The sequence below is a fragment of the Budorcas taxicolor genome, chromosome 13, assembly GCF_023091745.1.
Source record: "Budorcas taxicolor isolate Tak-1 chromosome 13, Takin1.1, whole genome shotgun sequence".
NCBI lineage: Eukaryota > Metazoa > Chordata > Mammalia > Artiodactyla > Bovidae > Budorcas > Budorcas taxicolor.
In genome coordinates, this window is record NC_068922.1 from 40494892 (window position 1) to 40508494 (window position 13603).

The following is a 13603-nucleotide window of genomic DNA, read 5'->3' on the forward strand; positions in this document are numbered from 1 at the left end:
GCAACTGAAATTATACCAGGCAATGGGCTGTGAAGTAGATACCTCCAGTGCAGTTTATAAACAATATCATTTACAAAAGGTTACAGAGAGGTATCCAGAATTGCAGAACTTACCTCAAGAACTCTTTGCTGTGGACCCATCTGCCATTTCACAGGGATTGAAAGATGGGGGTCTCTACAAATGTAGAAAGTGCAGGCGATCTTTATTTAGACAATCTAGCATTTTGGATCATAATGAATGAAGTGGTCCTATAGCTTTTGCCCACAAGAGGATGATGCCGTCCCCTATGCTTTCCACAGGGAGTCAGGCTCAGTGTACATCTTACTTCATTGAACCTGTACAGTGTATGGAATCCACTTTGTTGGGAGTGATGGATGGGCAGCTTTTACTGCTCCAAATGCAATGCCAGGTTGGGCTCTTTCAGCTGGTGTGGTGAACAGTGCTCATGTGGTGGATGGATAACACCTGCTTTCCAAATACATAAGAACAGAGCAGATGAGATGAAAATGCTGCTGGTTTTGGGATCACAAACAAGGGAAATATGAACTTGTTACATGTGATAACTTGCTGATATGTGCTACTCTTCCTTATTGTCGTCTGTGGCAGATTGTGTAGTTTTTAGGCCATTAACATTTCATTTGCAATGTGAGAAGATAAAATCACTTGATGTTACTTAGAAATTATACATTGTCAGCTTCTTATACTGTCTAAGTAGATTACTTTGTATAGAAATCAGAACTTTTTAATCATGTAAATTATACTTTGATATTAAACTCTTCTATAACCTGAATACTTTATTTCATATATATTAAAAGTTGTGATTTTTTCCTATCTTTTTAAAAAATGTATTCTTTAATTGGAGGAAAATTGCTCTACAATCTTGTGCTGGTGTCTGCTGTAGAAAAATGCAAATCAGCCATAATTACACATACGTCACCTCCTTAAAGTTGTGATTTTGGGAATGTTAGTTATGAATTCTACAGGTCTAGATGGGCAGAATAATGTCCAAAAGTTTAAAACTGTCATATTTAAGCAACATCCTTTTATTTCTAGAAAAAGCGACATTAGTAAAGCTACAGAAGTCTGGCTTTTTCTTGGAAATGTAGAAGGAAAGGACATCAGTAAAATGTTGACTAAAATGTCAAAAAAAAAAGTACCTGAATTTACATGGTAGTAGTGAAGCAGGCTAATCTAGTGAAATCATTAAATTGTTTCTTGTTCTCTTCTAGTATCAATTTTAAAGACCCACAGTTTGCTGAAGATTACATTTTTAAAGCTGTCATGCTTCCGGGAGCAAGGTAACAACTGTACAAGTTAGAAAATATAAACTCTTCAAGTTTATTTTGTGTAAGTGAAATCCATCCCTGTAACTAAATATTGTATTTTCAAATGGTTAGAAAACCTGCACCAGTCCTGAAACCTAGCGACTGGGAGAAATCCAGCAACGGACGGCAGTGGAAGCCCCAGCTCGGCTTTAACCGGGACCGGCGGCCTGTCCACCTGGATCCCGCAGCCTTTAGGGCTTTGGGGTGAGTGGTAGGTTTTTCTGTCTATGTATTTTGATTGTTCAGAATCTTCCATGGAACATTGTCAGCACTTATTCCACAGATATTCGAGATCATTAAATACAACTGTTCTGCAGCTATTTTAATGACTTTGATGCTTTTCTACTTTTCTTCATTTTTTAAATTCAATTCTGTGCCTTTGGTTTATCTATTGCTTTGTGTTGCCTGAGAATTCCATTATTTTCTCTCAAGAGATTTTGCTGTCTCTGACCATTATTTCAAAAGCATGAAACATGCTCTTTACCCTCAAGAGAGTTGTGACTGAGTTAACCTCTGGGTGTTACAGTCCCTCTGTGAGGAGCTGCCAGCTCCTGGGCTCGTGCCCATGTGTTGAGACCTCCATGATGCCTGAGTGTATCTCCTGCCATGTTAGTGAGGTCAAGCCTCTCAAAGTGTCTGCTGGCCTTTTGTATCTCTTCTGCTGTGAATTTCTGTTTTTTATTGTTTGCTTTCATTAGCTTCAAATTTTCTTTTTTCTTGGCTGTAAAAGAGGGAGCTTTGAAGCAGAAACACATAAAGCTGAGATAAAAAGAGCAAAGTGCTAGGGCATGTATTAATGAGTTATCATCTGTGAATTGATGTTGGTAACTCATAAATAGATATTTCCAATTCATAGGAAAGCTTTAAGATTCAAAGTGGGCTTTAGGCAGTAGGTTACCATCAGTAGCATGTACTTTATGCAGTGACTAGTAAGGGACAGTGGCATCATGGGCTTTGAGTCCTGAGTGTCTGGATCAGACACTTTGTCTACCACTGGATATTCTTATTAAAGTTATAGAACCTCTCTCTGCCTCCGTTTCCTGTGTGTGAAATGGAGGTTGTAATCACATCAGCCTCGTGAAGTTGTGGGGATTAGCTGCTTGGGATAGTTTCTAAACTGATGTGTAAATGTGAGGTATTCAGCAGGTTGCTTGAAAGTCTTCATTTAATAGTTAAAAAAATTCAAGTCTAAAATACTCTCTAGATTTCTTTTTTGCATTATTTCAGCCACTTTGGAAAGCAATGAAGAAGTATCTCTAAGTAGAGTGTTAAGTTCTTAGGATCCTCTGAACTTTTGATCCAGATTCCTACTTCTTAGAATTTATCCTGAGAAAATATTTTAGAGGAGCCTAGTTATACGCCCATGTCTCTAGGCATTGCTGGCTATACAACTAGTACTAACGAGTACTAAATGAGTGGACAGGTTTAGTAATGTATGAGACACTAACATGTAAGTATTCTGTAATACTTAATACACATTGCACTTAGGAAGACTGTGAAAGGTATAGAGAAATGTTTGATGCAATAAACTGAAAATAGTAAAATATAGAGCAGTAGTATATACAGGTGAACCCTGAACACCTGTGGGATTAGGGACACTCACCCACTGAAAATCTGCAGCTGTGGATCGTGCAGGACTCCGGTATTTACTGTTGAAAACACTCCACGTGTAAGTGGACCTGTGTTGTTCAAGGGTCAACTGTATAGTGATAGCAACAAGCATAGGTCTTCAAGGGCAAAACTAAGTATAATGCAGAAAAAGAGAAATAGACTGAAATGATTTTTTTGCATAAAGTAGTAAATATTTACATGATTATCAGGAGGCTTTGGTGTAACAAATGAACATTTGTTGTCTCCATTATCACGTAATGTTTTGAACTTCGTTCATCATAAATCTTTCAACTTCTCATTGTCTTGGTCAGATCTAGTAGTGACGAAATGACTGCTGGCATTTGTTTATTATAATAGTGATGGGTATGTCTGTGTCTAACTTGTGTTTTGGCTGTGGGGGTCCTTTCACAGCCATGTTATGCCGAGAGGCTCCTCCGGAACTGGCGTCTACAGCAATGCTGCACCACCGCCCCCAACTTTCCAGGGGAACATGTACCGGCCACTTCTGCGAGGACAAGCCCAGATTCCAAAGCTCATGTCAAGTACGTTTTCAAAAATGGGTTCTATCTCCTAGCTTAAGTACTGCTACGAAGGGTGGTTTCTGATCCACATTGCTAAAAGGGTGGACCTAACAGTGTAATTGCATTCATTTTAATTCATATCCCGATTTAATGTTACGTTTGCGCTCCATGGCTGTGCTCATTTTCTAGAAAATACAGGGCATGTACCAAGTTCTCAAAGCCTCTTTTCTGCATGAAGCCTTTGCATCTCCATTCCTGGTTGTCTGATTGCTTCCCAACCAGTCAGCCCCCGGGTGGCAGGGGAAGAGACAGTGTGGCAAGATGCTGACGTTTGTTAAGTCCGAGTGTCATATCATTTTAAGTTTTCTTCTGAATGTTTCAAAGAAACACTAAATTTAGAAGAAGCAGGAGGGGTTACTCTATTGCAGAGACCCCTTAGAACTCTTTTAAAATCAAAGTTACACCTGTCAAAGAACCAGATTAAAGTGATGATTGTTGGGAAATATTTATGCCCTGTATTTAGTAGTATTTCATGCTAATTTACTTACAAAAGCATTTTTAACCTGAAGCCCTGTAAGAAAGGAGTTCTGACAGTCTCCGGTTCTCAGGGTTCTGTTTTCACTGTGTTCTGTCTGTCTGTCTGTGTTTCTCTGTGTGTCTTGATGATAGTGAATGGAGCGTTGTTGCCTCCATCGTAAAGTCTGTGAACTTGAGCTGTTCAGTGAAGGAAGCACAGAGGGCATGGAGTTTAATAGGCTGTGGAGAGCTGCTTGGTACGGTAGTTTCTTTAGCTACTTTTCCCCCAAAATTGAGCAAATAGTGTTTCTTAGCATTTCCATTTATATGTGTGTGTATGTATCAGGATGTACCCCATAGAACTGAAGCATCTAATCGGTTTGACAGAGCTGTCTGTGCCCCAAGAGCTCACCAGTGGGTGAGGACACCTCTGGCGGATAGTTAAAGCCTCCTCTTCACTCCCACGCTCCTCGTCATTGCCTTTCTTCTGTGGCTCTTGGCCATTTACTTCTATCTGCTGTTACCACGGCTTCCCAAGAGGAGAACAAAATAAGATGCAAATACTAGACCCAGGTGTAATCCATCTATGTCTGTGTCTTGGTTTAGTCAGTCATTCTCAAGACTACGGTTGTGGGGAATTTCGCAGGTTACTGTGTCGAGTAGAGTTTCTGAGGTTTGAGAAAACAAGTTTGAGTAGCACAGGTGAAAGAAAGCACAGGGTCCATGTTAAGCAGCTTCCTTCCATCATCAATCAGTGCATTCCGGGTTTGATGTCCTTTTTTCAAATATACATCAAAGTGAATACAGCCACGACAATAACAAGCTTTTTCATGGACCTCTAATAAACCATCTTTTATATCACCTGTGATATGCAACACACTTGGGAAGTATTACCCAGGTCAGTAGTTCTAATCAGGGCATCAGAGACCCAAATGAGAATCTATATAAGTGGGCCTAGTTCGATTCCTGGTCAGGGAACTAGATCTCACATGTTGCAACTAAACATCCCACATACCCCAACGAAGATGGAAGATCCCACATGCTGCAGCTAAGACCTGGTGCAGCCAAAATAAGATAAATAAAATTTTTAAAATAAAAATTAAAAATAGGAAATAGGCTTTGTAGAGTAGGGATTCACTTTGAGCAAGAAACAGGTGGCCCTCCCTGCCTGGTGACTTGTAAACATCATTTTCCTGTTGCTTGCTTGTATATATATAAAGAGTTGATTTTTGAATATTGACTGACAGTGTCACTAAAATTCATTTACTCTGAAGTCTTGTCTGTCTGTTCTTTTGGATTTTGCCCTTTTCATTCATGTCATCTGTGAGTAGTGACAGTTTTATGTATTCATTTTCTGATCTTAATGCCTTTGGTCTTTTTTACTTTATTGCACTACCCAGGACCTCTAGTGTGATTCAACATAAGTGGTGATGCTGGGCATCCTTGTTTCATTCCCAGTCTTCAGGGGAAGACTTATAATATTTCACCATTAAATATGATATTGGCTATAATTTAATTTTTAGGTAAATTTTTAATTTATATTTTAAGAATTAAAAAATTTTAATGTATAGATAACCTTTGTTAGGTTGGAGGAGTTTCCTTCTATTCCTTGTTTCTAGTGGGTATTGGATTTTATCAACTGCTTTTCCTCCATTTCTTGAGGTGGTAATGTTTGTTTCTTTGTTTTATATTTTTTCTCCTTCTGTGACATGGTGAATGACACAGACTGATTTTTGACTGTTACACTAACCTGGCATTACTGGAATGAGCCTAATGTTGAATTATCCGTGTGTGTGTGTGTGTGTGTGTGTGTGTGTGTGTGTGTGTGTGTTAGCATTTTGTGGGATATTGATTCATGTCTATGATTTGAGAGATGAGTTTACAGCTTCACACATTCTGGGCTCATAAAACAAGTTAAAAAGTGTTCCCTACATTTTTATTTCTCTAGTAAGGGTTACTGTGAGATTGTTGTCATGTCTTAATCCTTCCAAGAATTCAGTGGTTTGTGTGAGTCTCTTTTTTTGCAAGAGCTTTTTAAAGCTTCTCAAAGGAGAAAAGTGCACAGTTACATCTCATTTCTAGAAGTACAACTCGGTTGTGGAAAGGCTTGGTGGTGGTTCTGGTTAAGGAGAGAGGCGAAAGTGTGCACTCATCTGTGGTCACACTTGTACAATAAGCACAGACAAATGCTATAGCTGTCAGGAAAGGAAATCCCATGTCCTGTGAAGTTTCACCAGTACTCTTCACACATAGCTCAACATAAGATTTGGCTTTTCTTCTTTCTGTTTTTTTTTTTTAAGTTTACTGTCATTAAGATTTTTTGGCATATTTATCTCATGGCCTCTTGTGACCTCTCAATTTCTATTTATGCAGACAGGCCTAATCCCTGCATGTATGCCAACCAGTCTGTCTGTCCATCCATCCATCCGTCCATCAGTATCTCTCTCTATATTTCCTGTCTGATTTGTATCTGATCCTTTACATTTTCATATCTTTTTTGAATACCAAGTGCTTTAGGGTGGCGATACCCTTTTAAGAAGAGCAGTGATAAGATCTTTTCTTATTTTCTCCCCATGAGTCTGTGTTGTCAAGACCCTCACTCCCAGAGTGCATGTGTGAAGTGTGCTTGTTTCCTCTCCTTATGTTAATTAGATGTGTGTATTCTAAACTTCGAAAATACTGAAAGTAGTATGGAGATCCTCAGTCTTGCCTCCTGGAGATCCTGAGCTTCTGAGTCTCGGGTTGAGGAGGCAGCTCTCCTGGTGCTTCTGACATAAAATAACATGAGACTCACCTCAGCCAACAGCGCAAGTGCACATGGACCGTGGCGTGGCGTGGTGCGGTGGGCGTGGTCCTGGCTTCCCCTCCACCCCTCGGCAGCCTGTGACCTCAGGCAGGCTTTGATCAGGACTCAGCGCTGTTTCATTTCTGAAATGGTACAGAGAGCACCCATCTCACAAAATTCCATGGCAGATGAGTTTAAGTTATTAAGTACTTGAACCAGTACCTGGCACATGGTGCGTGCTATGAAAGTATTAAGTGATAAATGATCCTCTATATAGCGTTCCTCTCTATAGAATTTTGAACTTTAAGTTTTGGTTAGAAATAGTTGTAGTAAAATTGAAATCTAAACTGGTTAGTCAGTCTTTTAAAATATTTGTAGTATCATAGCTGTTTCTTCATGTGGTGCTGAGTTTCATCAAGGAGAGCCACTGGTCACAGAGCCAGTTTCTGTCAAGTGTCTGCTGCAGGCGTCTCACTGTTGGTCTTTGATTTGTCTTTGATGTGTCAGTTTTTGGCTGATGGGTGATTGTCCGGGGACTGTTGGAGTCAAGTGCAGCCTTGAGTACTCGGCATGAATAAAGCATTCGCTTCTGCAGCCTGGAGAACGTGGCATGTCACTTCTCTTCATTTCATGTAAACTTGTCAGTTACCTGCATTTGAAAAGTGATTTTTGATTAGTGGCAATCAGTAAACATGGGATCTTTTATGTGATTGCCACGGTGATTAGGTAAATTGTCACTTGAGGAGCTGTTGGTAGAGCCTTGGTTTCTGTGGCTGTAGATCGCTAGAAAACGGATGTGTTTTTAAAGATCACGGGGAAAGATTATCTCTCATTTTTTTTCTCTCTTGTGCTTCTACCTTTCTGAAGTGCAATTCAGTATCTCAGAATTTTTTTTCCCCCCCTCTAATGGATCTTCTGTCAGAGCCATACAAACGAATGATAATAAGTTTGTTTTACATTCTACTTCATTACTTCTCAGCCAGGAAGTATTTCTGCTTTATGAACACTTAAGGGCCATATATATTGTTCAGAGCCACATGAAGAGATTTGTTTAAAGGTAGCCTTGAAGTTTGTCAATCCTCTTTAGTTTTCTTCTTTGATGGAGAGCAAGAGGTATTTTAATAGTCGTGTGATGGAATTTTTAAAAGTCTTATAAAATTTGCTTAGGTTTTTAACAAAAAATGATAGTTTTTGCATGTGCTGAGTTTGGAAAGAAGATTGTCTTGGTGGTAAGAAATAGTGAACGAGAAACAGAGAGGAAAGCACCTGGCATACCAGAGTTGGTGGGGTAGGAACTCCGGCCTCTTTCCTGGTCTGCCTCTCCAAAGAAAACATTTGTGCGCTGTGAACTTTACATTCTGGTTCTTCTTAGAAATATTGATGTGCTTAATCTAACGATGTGGCATATTCGGATGTAGTGAATAATCTAGGATGTTGAGGACTTTCCCTCTACTTACAGTTGTTCCTGGGAGGAGATACACCTGCTTTTTTTCCTACCTTTATTTTTCATAAAACCTTAGGGTAAACATTTCTGAAGGCTTTTCTTAATGTGAGTGTATTTTTTTTATTATCTTCATTCAGTTCTCCTTGTATTAGGGGGCAGTCCCGTGGAGAGTGCATACTCTGCGATGACACTGTGTATAAAGAGACACCATGCAACCCGAATCGCAGAATTAAGTGTTAAAAAGGAGGCCTGTTTCTGGGCTGACCACAGTGATTTTGGAACGTGTGAAGTACAGAGTTAGGGATCCGAATGAAATTTACTGTATTTCTTTTGATCTTTTTTTAAATTATTAATTCATTTTTTGGCTGTACTGATTCTTCCTTGCTGCGTGGGCTTCTCCCTGCGGTGGCTTCGCTTGTTGCAGAGTGCAGGTGAGCTTCAGTAGTTGCGGTTCCCAGGCTCTCAAGCACAGGCTTATAGTTGTGGCCCATGGGCTTAGCTGTTCCATGGTGATGTTTCTTATATTAGCTAACTTTGTTTAAATAAGACGCTAAACTATAATGCTTCTGGGAACATTTTACCAGTTTTCACAAACTTAAGTTTGGTACAATATCTGAATAGTTATGGACTACAAGTTTAACAAAGTAATGATCAGAAAAAGTGGCCCAAGTGTTGTTTTTACTGTTGGTAGATTCCTTTTTCGTAATTCATTGAAAATCATAGTGTTTTGGGGTATGTGTATTTTAGATTTCTCTATAGGAATAAACCACACAGATGAAATGATTGCTGTCTTATAAGAAGTTCTGGTTTTACCTCCTCTGATTTAGATTTCCTGATGGTGCATAGTGATTCGGACATCACTCCGGGCCGAACTAGGGTTCCTGGCCCTGCTTCCTGTGAATTGTGTGGTGATGAACTTCCTGAGTTTCCATTCAGGTCTGAATATATCTAATGACCACAGAGAAACATCATCAGCATTGTTCCTGGTTTGACTGCTACTAATTTGGTTTTTAGGGCTTCCCGGGTGGCTCAGTGGTAAGTGCCAGTGCAGGAGATGCAGGTTCAATCCCTTGGTTGGGAAGATCCCCTGGAGAAGGAAATGGCAACCCATTCCAGTGTTCTTACCTGGAGAATCCCATGGACAGAGGAGCTGGTGGGCTACAGTCCATAGGGTCACAAAGAGTCGGACACAACTGAGCAACTAAACAACAGTTTGGTTTTAAAGAGATGACAGGGAGGCATGATTCACATTGACTGGAAATGCATCCCTCTTTCAGTTTGGAATGGCAAGCTGCTTGGGAGTGATGGAGGTGGAGGCTCACGCACGCATGCGCCGTTGGCGCAGGACTGGGCGGCTCCCCTAGGCTGGTTTGTCCACCTCGGAGGCTTTTTTTGGGCCAGCACCTTGGCCATGTTGCTTCCAAAGCGGAAACAGCCAGGTGCTTCCTGCTGGAACCCTTGTGAGCGGCCAGGTGTCTTTACTTGTTCCTGATTCTCCTTGGCAGGTTTTAAGGCACCGTTCTACTTCTCTTTCTTTTTCTCCTCAAGTAAACCCAGATTGCATCTTTTTGGTTGCTAACCAGAGATAAGCTTTCCTTTCTTCTTTCCTTTAAGAAAGTAATTTTGAAAAGCATGTTTCTAGTTTGTGTTTCTATTAAAATGTGAGCTTGAATACATTATGGTAAGCCTTGTTGTCCTTGGGCCTTGGGAGTCTGGAGGCCTTACTGTCCTCACACGGAGACCTCATTAGACAACTCCTGGAACAGCTGGTCACACTCAGACCCTGCCAGAAGGTGGCCGAGGTGGCCGAGACTTGGGGCCAGAGCAGTGGATAGTTGATACCAACTGTGGGTCTCGCTGGGGGTGCCCTGCACCCCATTTACACAGAGGGTGGCAGCCACTTACCTGTTCCTTGTCATTCATTCAGTGTTCCCGGCTTCGCTTCATGTTAGGGGAAGAGGTTTGACTGTCAGAAAACAGCAGGGAAGTAGGCGATCCCTTGTGAGCACATCCTCTGGCCTGTTTTGGAGAGACTGTGCTGTCTGAGTCCTGTCAGCACAGCTCAGAAAGTCAGGGTGCTTTCTGGTTGACATGTTTAAGGGTCAGATTTTAGACTTTCTATTAAAGTTACTGTTTGTTCAGTTTTTGTTTATGGATAAAGCCAAAATACCATCGTTTTGCACAGCACTTAAAATATGAGTGTAAAATGCATACATATGTCTTTGCATACACGTGCACACACAGCAAGGGAGAGAGAAACGTGTGAGTTTAATGAGAAAGCCTTCTAAAACTAAAAGCTATGTTTTCTTATCAAAGGAGAAATAATTTTGAGCTTGTTGATTTCATATCTTTTCACTTTTCCATGGTATGTATTTATGCTAGTTATCATATTCGGTCTCAGTTTTTCCCAAGAATTGTTAATTATAATATATGTGGGTAGCTGAATAATAATTACTTTTCCAAAAAAAAAAATCTGCTGTTTAATCCTTTCCTGTTTATCTTCCAGATGTGAGGCCCCAGGACTCCTGGCGAGGTCCCCCTCCCCTTTTTCAGCAGCAAAGATTTGACAGGTAATACTAAAGCAGACATGAGTTTTCAGTAATTTTTCACACCAGTATTTGAGGTTTGGGCTTTCTCTGTAGTATGAACTGTACTTTCTCCCCTCTAAAGAATTTCTGTTGAGCCTGTTCTTTAGGAAAATACATGGTTAACACACTGAAGTAAAAGATTCATATTTATATAGTTTCCTGCTTTTCTTGGTTCATAGCCTTTACTTTATTGATGCTTTTGAGGTGCCCTGAAAAATGCAACACAGAGAGCTTAAAATTGTATTAGGTTTTGGTCAGGCTAAACAAATTTCTTTTTAGAAGAGTTGTGCAGCTTAATGAGGCATAACTAATGGGGTTCCACTTTTATCATTTCTTTGCCGGCAACACAGTGTCAGTACAGACCAACCATTGATTCTTGCTGCAGACCTCTTGAAGTCCTAATCAGCTTCTTTGGTACAACTTTTTCAGGGTTGACAAGCTTATTGTAGTGCAGTGTCACTGTAGGTCAGTAGTTATTAGTTGCCACTGAAAACAGTTTCTTCAACTACTTAAGACTGAACTGAATTAAACGCAGAAGGGACTCAGAAGAGGATTATGGGATCTGCAGTCTAATAAGTACCACCGACGAGGAAGAATGTGACATGGTTTAATAACAAGGGATGTTTGACATGTGTTCTTTCATTGATAAGTTGTGCTCGCCTAAGTCAGGTGGTCTCTGCACGACAAGGCAGCCAGGCATGTTATGAATAATTATATTAACATCTGAAGAATAATTTTTAAGGGCAGCTTTAAAGTCTGTCGTCTCATGCTGGTCTTGCCCGCATCAGTAAATGCTGAGACGAGTTTAAGCCTCCTCCTAGCACGGCTTCCTTCTTTGCCTTCCCAGTCATGATCTGTTTTGTTTGCCTCTCCTCTGCCGTTTTAGCAGTCTGATCTGTTCACATCTGAAATGAATGAAGTGTTATTTGAACAGGGTTATAACCTCTACCCCCTTTAAAAAAGTTCTTTTTTTAGAGACTCCAAAACCTCATTTCATTATTTTCTTCAAGAAGATAAAAGAAATTATGTTATTCAATTGTTTATTAATAGTATCAGCAACTTAGTGCAAGCTGCATTCTAATTTGGAACAGCTGCTCTTGCCTGTGTTTACGTTCTGCTTTCAGTGTGAGTGCTCAGGGCACATGATATGTGCCACTTCAGCATCCTCAGAGTGGTACCATCACCACACTAAATGAGTGAGGGGTGAATTTTTCTAAATACATATTATCACATTCACACTGATCTTTCCTTAGATAACCTTCTTCTGCAGAACGTTTGTCACATTTGCTGTTTAAGATTTGGTTTCCCCACTTTGTTGCTTGCTTTTTCCCGTGTTATTAAATACTCACCGATATTAATAATCACCAAAGTGCCAGCACTGTGCTAATAACATGCTTTTAGAAACATGAATTCATTTATTCCTCCTGTCGCCCCTTTGAAGTAGATGTTATTACTTTTACAGATGAGGAAACTGAGGCCCACAGTTCAGTAGCTTATCTGAGGTCTCTCTTCCATACCGTTCTTTACCAAGAAACTTTTCACCCAAGCAAAACTCATTGGAAAACTGGCTGTGAGCATCCTGTCCCGTGAAGCCACAGGGACTTCAGAGAAGTCCTTCCCCTTCTGAGGCACCCTTTCTTCAGTCCTACAGCTTTCCTTCCCTCTCCACATTAAGCCCCCTAAGATCGTCACTTATGTCCTGACATCCATGGGGTTTTCTTTGATCTATGATCTGTGCCCTAGTCAAGTTGGTATCTTCTTGATTGACTCTGTGAACCCAACAGATTTGAGATGTGTTCTGTAGGAGTTTTGGTGTACTTTCAGTCAGAAACTAAAACCGTGCCATAAGGCAGAAGTTACATGTGCGCTTAATAGAATTCTTTCTTATGTCTTAGAGTGTGGTCATTTAAGAAACACACTGTTTATTCTTAAAGAAAACAGAGTTTGAATTTAGCCTCCTAAACGTCTCCATTAGCCAGCCTTTCAGCAGATACATCCCTCATTTCTGTAGCCTGTGTCAGTCTAACCTTGCTGACCTTACGTGACATAGAGGAGAACATACAAACTCACTTTGACTTTGCTGAGATGTCACAACTGGCAAGTAGAATTCTTACTAGAACCAGATTTCACTGATCATTAGTTCAGTACTTTTCCACTGCACTGTTAAGTATTTGGTTGAGAACCCTAATAGAGAAGAAAATTTTTTAAGTGTACTTTTTTATTTTTAACATAAACTACCCTGTTCCTTGAATTAATTCCTACTTTGAGATAGTATTTATAATTCATATATTCATTTCACTTAAATTACAACAGAAGCACCCCACTCCCACCTTTGCCTCCCCCCAAAAGGACAACCTGATGGTGTCCTCATGATAGCCGTCATCATGATGGTGATCGAGGTCCAGCTCATGCCTCCTCCTCCTCTGGGTGCTGCCCTATTGTCTGTGTCCTTAACAGTGGGGGAGTCTCTTTTCTGGCCATATCTTATCCAAAGTGGCCATTTAGTTTTTTAACTTAATGGGCACTAAGCTCAGTTGTAGATTTTTAAAAGCTGATTTGTCATATACATATGTGTGTGTGTGTGTGTATTTATAAATTTAAAATATCCCAATGAGTAGTATATAATTATGTCATACTGCCAGCTACTTTCCAAAACAGTAATTCAGAAACTTAAGAATATTGTTGCCATCCACGGTGTGGAATGCCTCAAATAAGTTGCCTCAATCAATAGCTACTCATTTAAAAAAATGTGTGTCAGCCTCAGCACTTCCGTCTCACATTTAGAATGTATTTTCCAGGGCAGATTTCAGTTT

The 13603-nt window shown here is 40.2% G+C and overlaps 1 protein-coding gene across 2 annotated transcripts in view; it reads left to right on the forward strand.

The window, feature by feature from the left end:
* The window catches only part of XRN2 (5'-3' exoribonuclease 2), a 66552-nt gene that overhangs the window by 47979 nt on the left and 4970 nt on the right, over window positions 1–13603 (forward strand). For both annotated transcript variants that reach the window (XM_052650527.1, XM_052650528.1), the window contains 4 exons: window positions 1230–1298; window positions 1398–1529; window positions 3348–3478; window positions 10709–10772. In XM_052650527.1, coding sequence (XP_052506487.1) covers window positions 1230–1298; window positions 1398–1529; window positions 3348–3478; window positions 10709–10772 — 396 coding nt within the window. The remainder of the gene's footprint in view (window positions 1–1229; window positions 1299–1397; window positions 1530–3347; window positions 3479–10708; window positions 10773–13603) is intronic.